Below are 21,363 nucleotides of genomic sequence, written 5' to 3'. Positions count from 1 at the left end.
TTTTTTTTTTTTTTTTTTTTTTTTTTTTTATAAAAGACTTTCGTTAGAGCAAAGAAAAGCTTGGGGAAACTTTCATAGCATTACATTTATCTTTGAGGATTTTCAAGTATAAAATTTATATTCTGTAAAATCATATTGTTACATTTATCTGTGTGAAAATATTCTTGCGTGCAAACATAACTGAAATTATATTACTTTCTTACTTCAAAAATGAGAAAAATATAACTCAAAAAATTAAGTTTCTCAGAAAAGGGGAAAAACCATTTTTTAACTTGATGGAAAATTATTAACTAATCATATAGTATAGGTACAAAGAATATATTCTTAACATAATCAAATGTTTATTAATTTTTGTTATTTACGTTTCACAACTTTTAAAATCTTTTTGAGACGATTTTTTACTTAATTTATTTTTTTGATTGATAGGGTAATGATTATTTTATTCAGGATAATAATAACTAAAAAAATCAAGTTTTTTTGTATTGTCACTTTTGAAATATTCTGAGAGAAATGTTAGAATAACAAATTTTGATTAGAGCAATACAATTTTTAAAAAGAAAGTTTTTGTTGGTCTCAACAAAATAAATGATCATACATACCGAAACATTTCTCTCAGTGTAAGGGAGCAATATATTGTTCTTACTTTTATTACGGTCGGCGAGACGTTTTTAAAAAATTTTCTTTTTGTATGTATGTTCAGTTACTTGGTCAAACGTTGCACTGCGGCGCGCTTCTAATTTGTAAGACGAGACGCGCTGCAAGGTCGTAGCGACCATGGTTTTCAATTTCTGCGGTGCATGCGTTTTTGTAGAACTCAAGAAGACGCCAAGAGATAGAAACATAGGGAGTCGTGTGATGGTTTATGGCTCGGTAGCTCGCTTAGCCCGACAACCTGCAGGCTTTATATATTTACTTGTACATACTGCACTGTGCAAGCATTCACGTATAATATACGACTGCACGTGATCTTTCACCCTTTATTGACTAATTGGATATTGTATGTTGTTTTAGAGCAGATATTATATATTTAATTTCTTTACACACATCTGTATTAAAATTTAAAAGTATTATAAAAAGTCATGTATTATTGAACCTGAAATTTAATTTGCATTTTTATAAAGCATTTATATGAATCATTATGCTATTAATTAATTAGTTTCATTAATAAAATTATTATTTGTTTTAGAATAGATACGAAATCAGATTTAACGAAAGATTTAGTTTTTATACATGTTATTTGAAATTAAAAGGTCGATATATTGCTGCCCTATTTCTAAAGTGACATAAATCAAAAGAACGAGTTATTATCATGAATGAATTAAGTAAACATTATCCTATCAATAATCACAAGTGAACTAATTTAACTTCATAAAAAATCATCATAAATAATAAAAAAAAAGTTTTTTTTATGAAAGATTTTTATGAAAAGTTGTAAAACTAAAATAATAAAAATTAGAAATGATTTGATCACGTTAAGAATATTCTGATTAGTAAATATTATTTGATTAGTTAATAATTTTTTGTCGAGTTGAAATATAGTTTTTTCTCTTTTCCGCGAAACTTATTCTTTTGAGTTGTCATGTTTGAAGAAAAACAATACGCACACACACACACACACACACACACACACACACACACACACACACACACGCGCGCGCGCGCGCTACCTGCAAAATTTTTAGAATTTAAACATTGAAAAAATTATAATATTGCTATATAAAAGTGCGCACTCTTTGCATGATAAAATTTAAATGGCAAAATATAAATATCTTTTTGCGAAATGAAATTGTAGCGACTTTAAATAAATTAAATTCAAATTCGATTGATGTCTGAAATATCAGGAAACATCGTGGAGACCACCGTTAGCGTTCTATGAATCGTTCCTTTGTTCTTATACACTGTACCTTCGTATACATATATATATATATATATATATATATATATATATATATATATATATACAGATACGTTCTCGCTTATGATAGAAGACGCGGCATGAAGGACGAAAGAGGAGATGACGTGCCTGATAATGAGAGCAATGAATGAGAAGTGGGGCGAGAGCGTATGTGTGCTCTTCCCAGAACAGAGATGTGTTCTCCGTGTTTTACAGGAGTTTAGATATTTACCTATGTACACGTTATATGTATAGATGGACGGTGTGTAGGTGTTTCGACAGCTCGGTTCGTCTATAGTTATGCTCGTCGTACTTTACAGTACGATCTCGTGTCTGGGAAAAAGTTTATTACTTTCAGCTTGAATATTTCTGTGTAAAGTCTTCAGACTGCGCGATGCTTAGTCGAATACTTTCGTTGCAGCTGTTTGCTACAGTAATATTTCCCGCGAAACCGTAATAAATATTGTTGCATGATAAAATAATATGACATGTCATAATAGTTTTAAAATTTACGTATTTTCAAAACTTTTAACTATAAATTTTGTCTTTGTTATTCCATAGAAGGATTTATTTTTGCGAGGATTTATATTCCTGATTAATTGTAATCATCGATTGTACGTAAATTTTTACGATCGGTATTTTGAAATCTTTTTTGAAATAGTAATCAACTAGAAATTAACGGTCTAAGAATAATATTGAACGGTCCAAGAAAACATTGTTTCAGAAGAAGAAAGCTGTTAGCGATAGAGCAGAATAAATTTATTCTCTTGACGTTGCGAATAACAATGGGATGCAGATTCGCTGGACGGCTGCGGAAAGGGTCTTGTTAACTGTGTGTGTGTGTGTGTGTGTGTGTGTGTGTGTGTGTGTGTGTGTGTGTGTGTGTGTGTGTGTGTGTGTGTGTACGTGAATCATTAATATTTGTAGCAGTTTGGATCTTCCCGTAATACTTCCAACAATGATGCTTGGGTTTCTGTATTTTCGTCATACGATGGTAGTATAATTCGGCGAGCTTCATAATAAAGCACTACTGCAAAGCCCGTTGTCGCAAACAACAGCTGCTTATACCGTCTATAGGTTGGTACTCGTTATATTCAGTCCGACGACACCCGTCACCATTGTTCTCTGCGACATCGTCGATCGGGAGTGGCATGTTGGCACTATTCTTAACTCATCAAAGAAAATAGACATTTCAGCGAGATTTCTAACAGGCGATAAATTAAACACGTGTCTCGTTATATTCTCGTTAATATGCCTTATTCATATAAAACTTCCCCCTTCCTGTTACTATAAAATTCGTGCAAAATTCCACGATCAGCATCGAAAACAGATTTTACGAATGTTGCTTTTATAAATTTTTACAAATTTACAATACAATATTTTAAATTCATCTCCTTGAAATGCAAACCAATAGATGGTCGATGTCTATTTCTCGATACAAATCCCTCAAGGCTAAGATTGTCGTGATTCAATATGTTGGAACAAATTTCGATCGCTCTCAATTAAAATCCAATTAGAAAATTTTCGTAATGGATGATGTATTGGTTTCATGGGTCTCGGAATAATTTGTGTGTTAAAATAAATACGAATGCGATGTTGGCAAGAAATATATTGGAATCGGATTTCGTCGATTCCGAGCAGTTCTAGGAATATGTATACCTATTCACAGGTGCACCTGTATACCTACTCTTGTGCAAGTTTCGCCGAAACAATTCTCGCCGGTGCTTCCCGTGTGCGAAGTTCGTAGATATTTCATCGCATTGGTTTCTACCGTCAGGCCATCGTGCATCGGGGTTAACCGACCTCGTTAATGTTCGTTCAAGCTAGCAAGTATGCGCGTTGTTCCGCCTTTCATAACTTCCTATCCCTTTCCACTTCGCTTTCTACGCGTTTGCTTCGTTCGCGGTATTAATCTCGGGCGGATGCGACGCAATTAAATGTGCGCAGCTGCGATTTTGTTCTGACTTCAGATTTGTATTACTAATCGGGTTTACGTAACAATTAACTCGATAATTTAGACTGATACACTGGCATTGAAGTCATGAGAACAATGGATATATGAAAAAAAATGAAAAGCATACCAAGATGTTAAATGCCTTAGTATATAGGATTGTAATAATATTTCTTTGTTGTATAGGGTGAGGCACTTAACTTGCATACTTTATAAAACTTATAAATGATAACTTATACGAAAAATTGTTATATACAAAAGTTGCATGATTCTGATAGATTATTACATAGTGTATAAATTTTTTTAAAAATGTGGAAACGTTCACAAAATTTCTAGCTCAACTTTGTTTTTTAAAATGAGTTTTTATATTTTTTTGCCACTGTTAGAAGGTACGTTTAATTTTGCGTTCAAATATATTATTGATTAATCCAAATCTAATAGATAATGAGATATTCAAGTCATTCAAGGAAACAAAAACGAGGACTTAATATCTTAGATGAATGTATATTAAGATGAATATGTGCAGAGAGATAGCATTCATAATTAATTAATTGAATAGCATAGGTGAGAATCGGTTATTCATGTTGGTAAACATTACTTAGGAAATACTGATGGCTTAATCATCTTATTACATTTATCTCCAACTCCTATATGGATATTTATTTCCAACTCCTTATTAGTTTCTATTTCCTTGAATATCTTGTTGTTTAGGTTGTTTATCAATGATAACATATTTAAATGCAAAAAATTAAATTTATTTTTTAACAATGACACAAAAATTGTAACATTTATTTTAAAAAATAAAGTTTTTTTAAGTACCTACTTTGACACTTTTTAAACACTTCTATACTAAGGAAGATTTAGGTATGTATCTCACTATTTTGAAAATTTTGGATTAAGATATAGAATTTATTGTAAAATGTAATACGTAACATTTAGGTGCCAATGGGCCAAAGACTTGAAGTTACAAAATTTTAAAGTTTGAAATAGTCGCGCGAACATGTCGAATTACAGTAAATAGCTGGTCATTTCGTCGTGTTTAAGACCGACTAAGATTTTTTATTTTTGTTACTGTTTATTTCTTTTTGCATTTTCAATTAATAGTGTGACTCTGCAAATTAAAAAATATTTCAAAAAATTTATTTTTATAAAAACTATGAACCTTTGTCATAAAAAAATAAAATAAAAAACAAGTCATTTACAAAGATACTAGAAGATTTGCGGGTTGTCACTGTGTTCTTATCCATTGCTAATGAGAATGTTTCGTGACTAATTAAAAATATTTCAAAAAATTTGTTTCTGTAAGAATTATATGAATCTTATCATAAAACATAGAAATAAAATAAGATACGAGTCATCTAAAAAGATACCAGAAGGTTTGCGATTTATCATCGTGTCTTTATTCATTGCTAAATGTTTCGTGAACTTTGTTGTTCACTTCATCAGATCGAGGATCAGTGCCCTGATGAAGTGAATAGCAAGATTCACGAAACATTGGCATTAGCAATGAATAAAGACACGATGGTAACTCGCAAACCTTCCGGTATCTTTTTAAATGACTCATATCTTATTTTATTTTTATGTTTTATGATAAGATTCATATAGTTCTTACAGAAACAAATTTTTCGAAATATTTCTTAATTTGCAGAATTATAGTATAAATTGACAAAAAGAAATAAACACTAAGGAAATTAACAAAAAAGATTCATCTAATCTTAAAAACGATCGGCTATTTATTACAACATGTATGCGCGCGATCATTTCAAACTTTAAAATTTTGTAACCTCAATTCTTTGGTCCATTGGCATCTAAATACGTATTAAATTTTACGTCAAATTCAATATGTTAATATCAAAATTTTTCAAAATCCGTGGAATACAAACTTGAATCTCCCCTTTAAAAAAAAAATGTTTGATTGAAAGTGAATAAACCAGAAGATATTGATTAAATCAATTAGAATTCCAGTTATCCTAATTACGATTTTAGTAGATTTAATCAGAAAATTTTTTAGTTAAATCTATTAATATTGTAGCTAAGATAACCCAGAATTCTAATTAATTTAATCTTGTGGTTTGTCCATTTTTAACCAAATATTTTTCTTAGTGAATTATAAAAAAATTTTCACACAATGTAATGACTTCTTCGAAAACATATAATTTTCGTATATATTAATTTTTCGTATAAATCTTATAATTTTCAAGTTTTTTAAACTTATAATTTACAAGAAGTGTACAAATTAGGTGCCTATATATTATATATTCTAGTATTATTACTTACAAGGGAATCCTAAACTGAACTTTTATGAAATCGTTGTTTTACCGATTTAATAAGATTTATATGTGATTTCATGACATTGACACACACACACATATACATATCGCTATAACATATTACTATCAATATTGCACACACATTCATATGCATAAATTTTCGTTAAAGATTTTGGTATCGAATTAGATGTGTGTCTAAAGTTTAATTCTAAGAACTCTGTTTCTTTATGTAATCTACTAGTTTAGAGACTCTAATTTCGTAAGTATAGTTTGTAAAGTTTTTTATGGGTATTAAACGAATATTGTCATATTTTGGTAATTCTAATCACTATATTAGATTAAAAAATGATAAAGATTTTATAATTTCTTAATTGATTAAAAAAATTTTGTTTTTCTCAGTATAAATTCCACTAGACAAGTATTAATGTATTATATTTTAACTCTGAAAAAAGATTCTTAAATTTGTAAAAATAACACATACGAAAATTTTTTATGAAAATTATTGCGTTTAATTTATAAAACAGACTTGTAACATTCTCTCAATCATATTAGTATCTTTAAATTTGAGGTACTAATTTTTAAATGAAAATGATATTTCAAGTTACATGTTAATAGGTATCTTTCAGTGTATTAACAAAAAGATCCAGAATATACGAGATAATGATGAACATAATGATTGGAGATATCATTCTTATAAACTTATGATATTTTTCTTTAAGAGATACAGTTTTCTACATGTACAACGGAGACATGTCTTCTCATGTCTCCTCCAATACTTGTGCAACTTTGGATTGTAAGGCATTTTATCTCCGTTGTATATATGTATGTATGTACATATAATAAGAAGTAAGGCCATGACACACAAAAAACTTAAATAATAATAAAGTATAAGCAGTAAGCGAATTGGCGAATCACAGCAGAGATCGTAAAGCCACAATGTAAGCAATAATAAATTCAGTATGTTAATTTCCTTACTGCTTAAGTCTTTTTGTGCTATTATGTCTATAACATGGCGTTACAAATATATTTCCAGCATTATGTTATTATCTCTTGATTCTTGAGTCAAGTGACCATCGCGAGCAACAATAGCTATGAGCCATATTGATTTCAAATGCATGCTGCTATAATAGTGTTGCTTTATTCTGAATATCAGGAAACTTTTTTTTTGCTGAATATTATATAATATTATAAATATAAATAATCTTATAAATAGTGATATTCGAGAAATATGCCGCGATGAATTATAGTAAATATAAAAGTGCATCCAGATTATCGAGCCGAGTCTCAATCGCAAGCCGAACATGCATCTCTTATTGAACCTCTAAAGAAGTTTGGTTCCTTTGAAGAAATTCAGTTCGCAGTTCCCCTTGATAATCTAGATGCATCTGTACGAATATTTTCGTAAAATAATAGATATGTATGTCCTTCATCACGTAAATATACCTCTAATCATTTACATAAAATATGTCTCCACATAATGGAGAACTTTTTATATATTTCAAAATATTTTAATTTTTATTTTTTGTAGTACTTATATTCCTTGTAATTAGGGGAAAGTGATGCAAGTTGTAATAGAGGATCAATTGTAATAATACCATAATAATTTTATTCTCGACTTTATTTATTGACGAAAGGTTGAATTGCGTGCGCGATTGCATAGCTTTAACGGAAGTTAAGTTATTGACGAAAAATCGACTGGGCGCACGCCAGTGCAAATTTATCAATACCTATTATTTGGAATCAATATCAAATCATAAATTTTGTTATTCGCTGTTATTTTGTTTCCACTCGTCTCAATAATTTGTCATAAAATCATTTGATATGAATAATATATATATACACACACACACACACACACACACACACACACACGCGCGCGCGCGCGCACGCACGCACACACACACACACACACACAAAATGTTTTGCAATAAGCATATATCAATTTATTACTTACATGTGAATTTAATCACATCTAATGGAAACAAGCGGCGATGATTGCAAAAGTAACATCACAGTGATATCGATTATAACATATTTAATCGTATTACAGTTTGAATTATCAATTGTAAAGATGTGAGTCTTACGGAGAAAGTCAAGAAGACTGGCTATAATACATAGATTGCAGAAAATATTCAAGCTGCGTAGATCACAATCAATTTTTCACTTGCTTAAATATGATTGAATATTTGATATTTGATTATTAACAATAATTATTTTTGCTTATAATGTTTGAGATTTCACGGTTATTATTTTTTTGTTATTATTTTTTTTTTTCATGTTTCTTAATGTTCATTAGCATAGTGTTGATGGGTTACAATTGATACTCTGAAGTGGTACAATTGACACCATCGTGTCGATAGTAATAATAACAAGCGGCCTTTAATGATGAATATTTTTTTATAATTTGTTGTGTTTTTCTAATATTTATTATGTTATATTTATTATGTTATTTTTAATATCTATTATAATCAACTTCAAAGAAGTTTCTTGTTTTCATATTAAATATATAAAATTAAAATTTTTTGTGATTTATAATAAACTAGTAACAAAAATCTTTTTTTTTACAACCAACACTACTCTTCCCTACATACTTTTTGAATTCTTTGGAGTGCAATCATTTTAAAGAATTAAGCCAATTTTGAAAAAGAATAGCTCAATTTTCAATCTTTAAGAGTGAGATTTCACTCTTCAGAGTGACAATTCAATCTAAAAGTTTTTAGAGAGTACGGTTTTTATTTCAGCATGTACTTCCAATTTTTGAAAATGCTTAGGCTAATGAATTTTAAAACAATTAGTTATATTAAACGAGGTTTGCTTTACTTGAAACTTGAAGAGAAGTTGACAGAATTTCAATTTATTAAGTAAAATGCCAAATTGGCATTTTACTGGAAAAAGTTGGTTCGAATAGTACATGACTTGGGTATCACGTACGTAATAACGGTTGTACTGTTGTATGCTTTAACAAAGCAATAGACTTTTTCGAAAGAAAAGTGCTCACAAAGTCGACGCGTGAAAAGGTCGACAAACTAGATGCGAAGTTGAAAGGCACCACTGGTTAGATGGAAGGGTTTTTCATGTCATGACATTATTGGATACAGCTTTTGGCAAGACTCCTCTTGATCGAACCGCAAAATAACTGAAGAAAGAGGTCGGAGTTGATGATTGAAAATGCGGGTTCTTTACCGAGATTTTGCAAGTAAGCGGGTCGACGCTATTGCGTATTCTGGTACATTTCGGAAGTGGATTAACAGCATCAATAGAACGATCGTTAAATGATTAAACGGTGCATGGAAGAACTAACTTGACTAAATCTTCTTTTATTCGAGAGTACATTTTCTGAATAAGTAACATTTATTTATTTTTTTTTTATATGTATATGAAGCGTATTTAAGAGAATAATGGCTTTATTGTTTCTCACACAAAATATTGTGGATGTGTCTTATTCTGAGCTGGTCCGTAATGTATTTGAAGCTTATCGAGAACTGAACGTTTCCTTGAGGGAAATTCTGAATGACGAACGTGTATGTATATATAGATGAAACGTTGAACGAGAATTTGATCACTAATGGATGGTGCATTTGCGGAGAGGATTCGTATCGATTAACATCAAGGTAAATGGTACAGCAAAATCGATAGAATTATTCGTGTCGCAAGCATTACTCGTGATGTGCTCTGGCGAATCTAATTGTGCACGTGGGAGAATAATGTAATTGTACGCGTACGCGTGAACTCGTCTAGTTTTCGTACTCGATGGCGAACGATTAGCACGCAACGGAAAGATAATTCTCCATTGTGCTTCGATATCGTTACATATTGCTATTAGTCTCATTATTTGCCCATACATATCACAATATGCGCCTGTAATCAGACCGCATGACATTCTAAACACGCTGTAAATTATTTTGTTTCCCTTCATGAATTATGCCTGTTATTATTTATGTCATACATCACTACTGTATTGTTAATTTGATCAATCGGAACGGTTATGATCGATTTTGTCATACTCGTTACGGCGAACCTTTCTACCATGTTGCGTCGTTCGTTCGGTCAGTTGCATATCGCTCCAATTATTGGCCTCTACTACCGTTACCGGGTTATAATGGTTTCGATACATTTGGCACTGAACACGCTAGTCGTGGCTGCCAATTAGTATCGATGGTCTGTGTCTCGAGATTGTAGTTCACTGAGCGTTGCTGCACCACGTGGTGTACATTCGCGTATCGATCGCATTTATTTGTATTCGCTATATGCACCTGTACATTGTTGTTAAATCTCACATAAGATCAATGTTTGTTTCATAAACTGTTTTATTATTGTAAAAATTAAAAATTTATAAAACCCCATTTTAGAAGAACTATTGTATCAGAATTCAAATTTAGAATTTTATTTATAATTTTATGTATCAATATAAAAAAGTATTTGAAGAAATGTAAAATAAAAGTAAAAAAAATTTGTACGTATACATAAAATGTGTGTATACATAAAATTACAAATGTAGGGTATTCTAAATTTGACGCAAATTATATTTAACTTAATTTTACTGCATTTTTAAATATTATCTCTGTTTTATTACGTATTTTTATATAAGAAAAAGATTAGTAAGAGAGTTTTTATAATCTCACATAAAAATGATTAGAGCAATAGTTTAAGTTCGGAGTTCGAATTATTCAAATAATATATACATATATTTGATATTTGATGAGAAATATTGTTATCGATAAGGAGATGCGTTGTAATTTAACTTTCCTAATGGAATAGATAGCGTTTGCAATTCTAATAATGATATAGGACCATAGAATCTCCTTCATCTATATGCACGTATTAGTAAAGTTACACAATCCTAGTGCAGACGTCGATTTCCGTTTCACACATCGCACACATCGGTTAAGCGTCGCGGGACGTCATTAAAGTCACATATATACATACGAACACACATATACATACAAGTCTATACACACACACACACACATATGCATATCCTTCTAATGTAGGACGCAGCCGGCAAGGCTAAATTTAGGATAAGATGCAGCAGTCGAATTTCGAAGCGTGCCTACGCTTGTCGCTAACCGGTCGACTGTCGAAGCGATTTTTTTCGTTTCACGAATACTCCAGTCGCGAAAACTCTTTGATCTGCCTGTAGAGATTCACCTCGGCGAGTGTGAAGAAAGATCGACTCGTCTTCTTCAACATCCGCGACGTGAGAAATCGGCGCGGTGGAGTTCGCGTTAATCTCCACGTATCACGTGTCGTTAAATGCCACGTGTTGTAAGCACGACAAATAAATATAAGTCGGTTGGGCGGATCGCCAGGATCATTGTTAATTTTGAGAATGTATATACGTATATATAGTATACGCAGTAATATTGCGTGGAATCCTGGATTATAAATTGAGGTGGAAAATGATGAGAGAGATGATTACTATAGCCACATGAAATATTATGAAAATTATAACTGATTAATTGTGCAAATTTATTGTAACGACATAAAATCAAATATTTTGTTGGTATCTTTTTAGTAATTGCATATTTTAGAAGGAAATATTTTTTTAATTAATTCTATTGTCATTCACAAAATAGTTAATAAATTTTTCTCGAATTTATTGAAGAATATGCTAGAATATATTCATTAGCTAACAATACTCATTTTGATAATACGTGTGTATAATAGTATAATAGTGTAATTTTCTGTATAAACATATGATGATATTTTGTGCTGACATTCTTTTCAGAGTGACCTCATACTATATAGCTATTTATTCGTTATGATCGGTCGATCATTTTTGTCAGGCTTGAGTAACTTTTAGAGTAATTTTTTCACACAATTGTAAACTTTTTAATAACTTAATGGTTTGGGAAATTAAAAAGATATTTTATATTGACTTTGAATGATGTAACGTAAAATATTTTGATAAAACATGAACTGATTCGCTACGACGGAATATAGAAGTGCGTATTAAATCACGCAGTGCGCGATATGTGGGCGCCAGTGATATCTGTGGTGTGGACCATCATGTATATGATGCAGCGGAAAATAATGCCGGGAAATCTGAGCCAGGAGATGGCGAGGAATTTGAAGGGTAAATTATTCTAAATTGTATATACTATTATTTGCATGTTCGCATATCAGTCAATTTTCATTTATTATTGTATATTTTATTATTTTGAGTTTCATTTCCTTCTCGATTGTAATATAAATAGAGACGCAAGGAAATTTAATTAATCAATTGCAATTGAACGATATTATGTGAAATAAACGAAATTCTAAAATAAAGGGAAAAATAAATCACACAGCTGATTCGATAAACGTAAATTATTTTTTGGCTCAACTTAATATTTTTTAATTTAATATTTTTGTAGCTTAGCTCATTGTTACATAACACTATTCAGTGCTGATGATTTGATGGTTAGACGATCGTTTAAATAACTGGAAAATTTCGCTTACAGCGAAGTCGAAACGTCTCTTCTGTAATAATGAAATAATCGTATGCCTCGTGTGGAACTCGTTGATCATTTCGCAACGGAGATTTACGAGGGTCCACAATACGTAGAATTCGGCTGCAGTACAAGCATGCGGCGGACGTCGTTACGCGACTTCTGTCTCAATTTCTATGCTTGAATACAATCTGCGTGATTTAGATGCAAGGTCATGTTAGGCTTGGTGGAATTCGTTACGATACGGGATGTGCCATTCCGAACGTCGAATTAGCGAATTAATTGGAGAACCATAGGAATGCACGTTTATTGTTTCGTACCGTCGATGTGATACTTACAATGGAAAGCGGCTTTTATTAGCGGCTCTTTTATAGGAATATTAAAGTAAATGGTTTTTTTGAATAAAAAGTTATGTGTGTAATCATTGTCTAAAATCTGTTAATATCTCTCTATTAATTAATACCTTTTCATTTTCTATTATTTTATTCGTTGCTCGGAACGAATCTAAGTCAGTGTTACGTAAATTAACATTTGGCAGTACTACAGACCGGTTAGCTTAGTGCACGTTTTCGTTGAAGGTCGAGAAATTTCCGTACAATGGGTAGTTTTAGAATTAAGCGGAAATTCTGGTTTCTACACGGAGAGAATTTTTTCTTAGAGTTTACCCTGAAAATATAGTCGTGGGACAACATTGAATTTCGAAGAATTTTAATGTAAATCTCTCATTCATTAATAAAACTACAATAAAGTATAAAATAAGTTTGATTAATTTTACTAAAGTGCATGGTAAAAATCTTTAAAATATTGTATTGTATCACAACTATTATATTTTCAGGATAAATTTTAAAAGAAAATTCTCTCTGTGTAGATTTATTTTTATAAATGATTTTTGTAGATTTATTTTTTCGTTAATAGTCTGTTTAGTTTAAGTTTTTATAAAAACGACACCATTAACATTCTTGACACTATTAACATTCTTTATTTTCTCTTATATTATAAAATAATTTTTTACAGCGATAAAAGAATTTCATTGAAAAGTATTTTTTACTGATATATTGAGCTATATTACATTTTATTGTATGTAATGTAGTGAATGAATTAAATGAATAGAATGAATTCGTTAATTTGTAAACATTTTTCTAATTTAAGGAATTATGAATTAATTATATTACCTTAGAAGGTTTTTTAATTGTTCATTGCATGCCATTAAAATCTGTATCTTATTAGCTGTGACTTGTAATTTTTTAAATTTTATTTTATTTAAGATACTTGCGCGGATATTTCAAAAGATTTACCATCCTCGGAATGGAAATCAGGAAAACCAGAAGCAGACGAAGTTTAGATAATGAAGGTAGAAACCACGAGCGGCGTAACCTTCGTTAATTGAATAACGCTGCGCTCGCGCACCTAGAAAAGTACCCTAGACATGCCACCTCTACGGCTTTCTCTTATCTCCTTGCTCATCTTCATCGTCTTCCCATTTCCCGTTCTCGTTCTACGCGCGTCTCTTCTGTTTCCTTCGTATTACGTTCGTAACATAACGAGACGACACCAACCGCCACCCGGTACGATTGGTTAACGGAATACGAATGAGCTCGAGAAATAATCTTCATACACAGCGTCAAGTCGATTTGCGGTTTGAATATGGACTGGCAAAACGTGGCAGAACGTTAATTAAGAGCGGTGAACCATATTTATCACGTCTCGTTTATTATCGTAGATGTATTCGAATTTGCATAATTAAAGGGTATTATTTATCCATTTTTGTTTAACATGATTTATCGTGGATAAATGAGATTCGTTAGTCACGTGATTTTAGGTAGAATGCTAAATTCTACCTAAACGACCAGTTTGGCATCAATATGTACTGGGTCAGATGATGCTTACAGTTCATGCGCTGCTCGTCGCAAGTCCACGAGAGACGGGTCAAACAGCTGACGCTTTCGTGTGTTGCCTGTCTCGTCGGCTACCTTGTCGTCTGTCTCCGAAATTTGCCGCGGGGGTTACCCAGGCGTGACGTAGATGCACGCTATTCTGGTCGGTTTGTGACGTCGTCCTCGGGACATCCAGAAATAAATCCGAATGGCGAGATGCTGGCTTAGTCTCCCTGTCTTCTCGTCTATCTCCTTCTTTTTTCTTGTCTCAAATGAGAGAGAGAGAGAGAGAGAGAGAGAGAGAGAGGGGCGATTGTTGTGTGATGGAGAAACACATTAACTTGCGGAAAATTCTAATTTTACATCAGTGATGTAACCTGTAAAAGTTTTGAAAGGCGCTTGCTGAAAAATATCACGATCAAAATTCTAAAATTCTTTGCTTTTCAAAGTTATGTCTTTTCCCAGCAGTGAGATTCATTGATGCACAATCACCTCGCAAAAGTTTTTTTTCGAATTGATCGTGTGGAAACGTAGATTTTGTAATAATTTCGACTGCCACGACAAGAAAGATCTCCGGACGATCTTGCTTCACGACGTTTTCAAGGCCTTTTATTCCCGCTGTCGTAAAATCGCATTATACTCCCCAATAACGGACGGGCGTTGCCGATCGATTGAGAAAAGGGGGAAAAAGTTCGCTGTAGCGCGATAAATCTTGGTCGTCTATTTTCTCTCAGATACTCTCGTAGTCGTTTTTCTCTTAGTTTCGCGGTTAGTAGTTCGAGAACCAATCGAGCGCTCTCACTCTCCCTTTCGTTTTATTTATCACGATAAAAATTCTTCCTTCTCTTTTTTGCAACACGGTAAATCTTTGATCGTTTGATCCTGTTTAGTGTAAGATAATGATGCAAGATGCGATTCCTTAGCAGAAAAATTGGGATAAAAAAAATTGTTTAAATATCTTCGAGATCTCTATACAGAAAAAAAATTATTATTAAATCAACTATAATATACTCATATATAAGACAAAGTATTGTAATCTTCAAGGATATTAGTCTTAATTTAATTGAATTTGTTTTGATTCAATTCAAGCATTTGCAAGTATTTTGTATTCAATTCAAGACTTGCTCAATTAAAAATTTTTATACATTAATACAAATTCAATTAAATCAAGACTGAAATCTTTAAAGCAAGATTTTTTCATATATGAATATATTAGAGTTGATTTAAAAATATTCTTTTTTTCTGTGTACCATCATTGAAAGTATTATCTATTAGAAGATACAAAGAGTTTTGTTTGGGCGACTATTTGATCCAAAGTGTTAAATCTGATAGATGTTAAGGTTACGGATACAAATAAGAACAATTTAATTAGTATTGCTTTCGCGCAAGGTGCTTTCCTCTCCTCTCATGTAATGAAATAACGTAGACAATCAGCTGGCCATTTACGGGCAGGAAGAATGGCACGGATAGAACCGGAAAATGGTAGAAGAACAGCGGTCGTTGGTACACGCTACGATTTTGCTTTATTTTCCTTTTCTTCAAAGCGGATCTCGTTCTGGCGAACGACGGACGCTTTTTCGAAGCCTGCTGCATCAAGCCGGCTTCTTTTTCCTCTTTGTCTTTCTTTCGCTATGGTTCCACCCTTCCCGTTCCTTATTCTCCATCTCACCTTTTATCGCGTTTTATGTCATTTCCTATCTTTCTGGTACCAAACGTAAATATATTTTCGCACAGCAAAACGGTGCCTTTAAACTTTACGCCCTGTACTCCCTGTACTTATTCTTATTCTATATATAGACTCGAGCAAACTTTTTATTAAGAAAATAAAATGTGATTTTTTTAATATACATGCTTGTAACAATTATATGCATTATAATGCGCGTCATGCCAAAACTGTAGGGTGAAAATACATAAGACATAATAATACATAATAATACATAAGACATAAAATAAGACATAAGCGAATTTAACACAAATTCGCTGTCTATCTAATCTTATAGTGGAAGAATTACGTGTGTTTGTTATTTTTTTTACAAGAAAAAATGCAACCTTTATCAACTCACCTCAATCAATTAAATTATTGATTAATTTTTTAACAAATTGTATTTTTTTTTTAAAGTAATAATAATCGTAATATTTTCTGAAATATACTAAAAAGAGAATCGTCTATGAAATAACGATTATGAAATAATAGCAATTAAGTACGACGATTTAAAAACGATTTATTTGATGTCAGCAGATCGCTTGATGGAATCTCATCATGGATTGCACAGCTCATGCGGTCGTAATCGGCTTATAAAGAGCCTTTGGTTTGATCCTGCTTATTTTGAGATTGTATGTTTTGCATATAAATATTCTTTGTGGCGGTGTGTGATTTTTGCAATAAATTCTTTGAATATACATCTATTTCGTGTAAGAAACACGTATGTTTTTCTATTATATCTTTTTCTATTTGAATAATAAAGTATGATATTTTCACTTATATTTATTTTAATTTATCTTCTTTTATTTGCTTAAAATTTATTATTTCTGTTTTTTTATATTTATTATTATATTAAGTTAATTGAGTAAAATGTAAATGATTAAACTTTCGAAATTTTTGCAAGTTTTTGATCGAAATACAAGCTTAATCATAATTTTGAATTGTATAATGAAAATGGCAATTGATATTGCATGTATAATTTTTTATTTGCTGAATTGTTTTTTCGCGTGGATAATTTTTTTATTATTTTTTAATATCACACCTCTGCTTTACTTGCTTTTCTTTTTTATTGGCATATGGAATAGGACATAGGAGTAGAGTTTTCAATCAGATAGATGTACACACACACACACACACACACACATACACACACACACACACACACACACACACCACGCACGCGCGCGCACACCCCCACACACACACACACACACACACACACACACACAACGCGCGCGCGCGCACTCACACACACATTGTATACATGCAGGACGTTCTAATTTTCGAAAATTAAAAATATCAGATTAAACAATTTTAATAATTAAAAATATTAAATTAATAATTTTTAATAATTAAAAATATTAGATACATTACTTTAAATACGAAACGTTATTACGGTCTGAATGTTAAGATGTTGAATTATTATATATATTTATTTAAATGAATTAATTTTAGAAATTATATATGCCGATATGATTGTCGGACTTTCAATGCAATCAATCTGAAATATTAATAATTCCCCAAATTTTCCAAATTTAATTTTAATATAACTGTAATAAACTTATTGCGAAAAAGATTATAAAGATTATAAAAAAATCGAAAAATCAAAAGTATACGAGATATTTTATATTTTATTTTCGCACATTTTGATATAAAATAATATAATATGTCTCGTAAATTAATCATTTTTTAATAAACGTGTCTTAAGGATGTTTTATACATATTTTGAAAACGATAATAAAATTATGAAAAAAATTACAGATTATTATAAATCATTATCATATTTAAAAATAATACGACAAATTTGATGACGATTTACTATCTGGATCATAAGTTATTTTAATAAATAATAGTACTTTTTAAATCTATGCTCTAATAAAAATATATGGAAATGTATTATAAACTAAATGATAAAAATCTTAATTTGTTAATATGACTACATTATGCATTTAAGATCATTTACATAGAATTACATTGCGATATATGAATTAGTTGTTCAGTAAATAAACAAAATATTTATTTCTATATCTTTGTAATTAATCAATGAATCACAATGAAACTTTGCATAAAATTATTTCAAATATTTAAAATATTTATAAAAGAAAAATTGTTTATCATTTAAAAAATTTTAATTTTTAACATTTTAAAATTTTAATTTTAATAAAAATAATAACAAAAAAAAATTAATGAATTATAAAAATGTGCTATTAAACAAAAATATAAATCTTATAATCTTATTCATATAACTTTAATACGTAGACCGAGGGCAATAGTAATATTGTTAATATTTCTTAAACTATAATAAATAATAATACATGAAAACTATAATAGATAATAATACATGTGTATGTGGCTGTATAATAAAATTTTGTGGACAGTCGGCTTTGAATCATTTGTTACATGCTGGTTCTCGCGAAACGTGTATGAATGCGAGAAAAATTATTTTTTTCAAGTAAGCGTCAAGTAAGTTTTGTTGCGTACACAAAATCTAAAATACTTTTTTCTTTTATAACAAAGACATAATGTATAATAATAATCTTGTTGATTTTTATCTAGATTTTTATGTAAAAAATTTATTATAAATTATAAAATATCATTAGGGGGCAATAGTCAACATTGATGCCTGGGATCAGTAACATTACAATTGTCCGAACTTACTTGATTTTATTTTATTTTTCTTCATAGAATGCTATTAATAAGAAAACGCAAGGTATACAATATAAGAAAAAATTATATAAAAGAGTTGTCTTTATATAAATAGACATTAATATAAAAGAGGTTATAAAGGATCAGTTATCCATTCGTGCAGCTACAAGAAAGAGTATAAGACTCACACACAACTTATGTAGTTGTGTTATGTATCTCTGGCAAATATGATACAATTATCCCTCTCTGTTATAATCATTAAATCACGGGATTGTAAACAAAATTCCTCGTAATTTTTCTTTAAAATTTTTTTCTAGTTATACAAAAAAATTAAATCAACGAAACTTTTGTAGCTAAATAAATTCTACATCTAAAGATACATATTTTTAAAGATACATAGATATTTTTTAAATATAAATACTATATTTTAACTATTATGACATTTCAAAGTCAAAATGTTACTTTTGTTTCCGGTTTTCTCTATACAGCTTATTTGAAGTGTAAATATTAAATACTTCCAAATTTAGTTTTCTGTGTAGGGATTGTACGTCTTATCCTTAATACTTTTGTATATGGAATAATTGGTGAATCAATTGGTAATAAAAACACATAATTACTTTACAAAAAAGGATGTAGTTGCATATTACATAATTTATTTTGAAAAGTATCTATATGTATTGATTCAATAATCATTTTAGTTTATCAAAAGATGAATAGTTTATATGAGATATTTTATATTTTATATTAAAATGTGTTCAAGAAGTATAAAATATCTTGCAATTATTGATTTTCCGATATCTTTACCTTAATATTTTGTGTGCAGTTGAAGGAATCATATTATATAAAAAAATCATACAATTCTGTTTTAAAAAATGATTACAACCTATGAAGTTTGTATGCTATGAAAAATTGATTTTTTTTTAAATTAGGTTTATTATTATTTATGCCCTATCAGGTTATACAATTTTTGTCTGAAACATTTTTCCATATCTTTTATATTTCTCGAAATGTGAAAATTAAACCATTCATTAATGGTATACCTTGTATACACGTTTATATATATATAACAGATTGTTTATATATTTTATCTTTCTCGGCTTTATTTTTGGCTTCATAATTACTTCATAAAAGTTTTTTTGTGTTATGAAAATACCTACGTCATATAATAAAACACAAAGTCTATCGAAGAAATAAAGATAGAAGAGAAAATTAGATTAGAAACAGTTTTTTGAGTAAAAATTTGGTAAAATTGACTGACCTATTCTTTCTTTTTTTCTTCATTACCGTAAAATAAGTTAAGAAAAGAAAAGTTGATTACTTACTTAGACATAGCATTATTTCTTTGTGACGTCATTGTTCAATGGGGTTACCGACGTAACCTCAGAGAATGCAAAAGTAGGTCAGGGACCATGCGATATCAAGTCAATATAGCCTGCAGTTGTATCGTCATTGTTCCTTTGTTCTTGTTTCATGGTTACTTTTGAGTCTTGAAAGATAGAAATTTCTGTTTTATTTATTTATTTTATTTCTTCAATTTCTTTTTTTGATGTAAGCTCATTTATGTAACGATGATCATTTACTATTTAGTCGTTTGAAAAGAACCATTATTGTGTGTTAGAGAACAATCAGGAAAAAAATTGCTATGTGAGATTAATATCTGCTATTTTATAACAAATGAACAGAATAAAATGAATTAAATATTATTCTGTAAGAAACTTGTTATTTTTATTAGTGCATCATAAAAAAGGAATATAAATATAAAAAAATAAATTTTTAACTGATTCTTTGAAGAGTATAAAATTGCAGTTATTAAATAATATTTAATAATTTGCAGGAAAGTCTCGATTATTGTGTAAATTTACATAATCATTATTCCGGATATATTTTACTGAGCTATTGTAATCAACTAAATTATTAACTCTTTTTTTATAATATTTAATTTTATAAGTTTATATATTTTTTAAAACTATATTCTAATAAAAATAATAGTTTTGTTTACAATATAAATATAATTTATTTTATTTTATTCTTTAAAAAGAGACAACTACATTATATGAAAATATTTGACAATTTTTGAAATTGCAATATTCAACTGTTAGATACATTTCAAAAAAACATTTAATTTATGATTTTTATTCCAGGTGAGTCTAGCAGCTTTGTCGACTATCAGGAAGTTCCTGTAACTATGGGCTTCACACATCGTCCAGCCCGAAAGAATGCAGGTATGACATTGTCTTCCTTGAGAGTATTATCTTGTGTAAAATTCATATCTATTACTACTACAATCTATACAAGTTTTTTTATCTTATTTTACCTGTACTTAAAAAATGTGTAAGTTTATTCGCAATCAAAAATCGCAATAATTATACCTCGAATTATACGTTTATGAAGAAACCGTTAGAACCGTTTCTTTCATGATATTTTATGATTTGAATCTCTTTTATTTTTTAAGAAGAAAATATTTTCTGTTTTTGTTTAAAAAAAATATTTACAATAAACGAAAGTTATTTAATAATTATAAAGGAATAAGCGAGTTTGCATGAAAAAGCGTTTATTTTAGACGTTGAGATACACACATGTACGATAATGTAGGTC

General features: G+C 30.0%; 1 protein-coding gene across 13 annotated transcripts in view; it reads left to right on the top strand.

Moving 5' to 3' along the window:
- Positions 1–21,363, top strand: part of LOC108693768 (disks large 1 tumor suppressor protein) — a 678,647-nt gene that overhangs the window by 6,473 nt on the left and 650,811 nt on the right. For 11 of the 13 annotated variants that reach the window (XM_018202901.1, XM_018202900.1, XM_018202896.1 and 8 more), the window contains exons 1-2: positions 12,078–12,191; positions 20,910–20,990. The exons of 1 other annotated variant lie outside the window; for it this stretch is intronic. In XM_018202901.1, coding sequence (XP_018058390.1) covers positions 12,089–12,191; positions 20,910–20,990 — 184 coding nt within the window. In that variant the 5' untranslated portion in view covers positions 12,078–12,088. Of the gene's footprint in view, positions 1–12,077; positions 12,192–20,909; positions 20,991–21,363 lie in introns of those variants that run through there. One more of the 13 variants, XM_018202893.1, reaches the window with a different exon arrangement.

The sequence above is a fragment of the Atta colombica genome, unplaced genomic scaffold (assembly GCF_001594045.1).
Source record: "Atta colombica isolate Treedump-2 unplaced genomic scaffold, Acol1.0 scaffold97, whole genome shotgun sequence".
Taxonomy (NCBI): Eukaryota; Metazoa; Arthropoda; class Insecta; order Hymenoptera; family Formicidae; genus Atta; species Atta colombica.
Note: the sequence above shows the minus strand (reverse complement) of the source record. Positions and strands in the feature narration are given on the sequence as shown.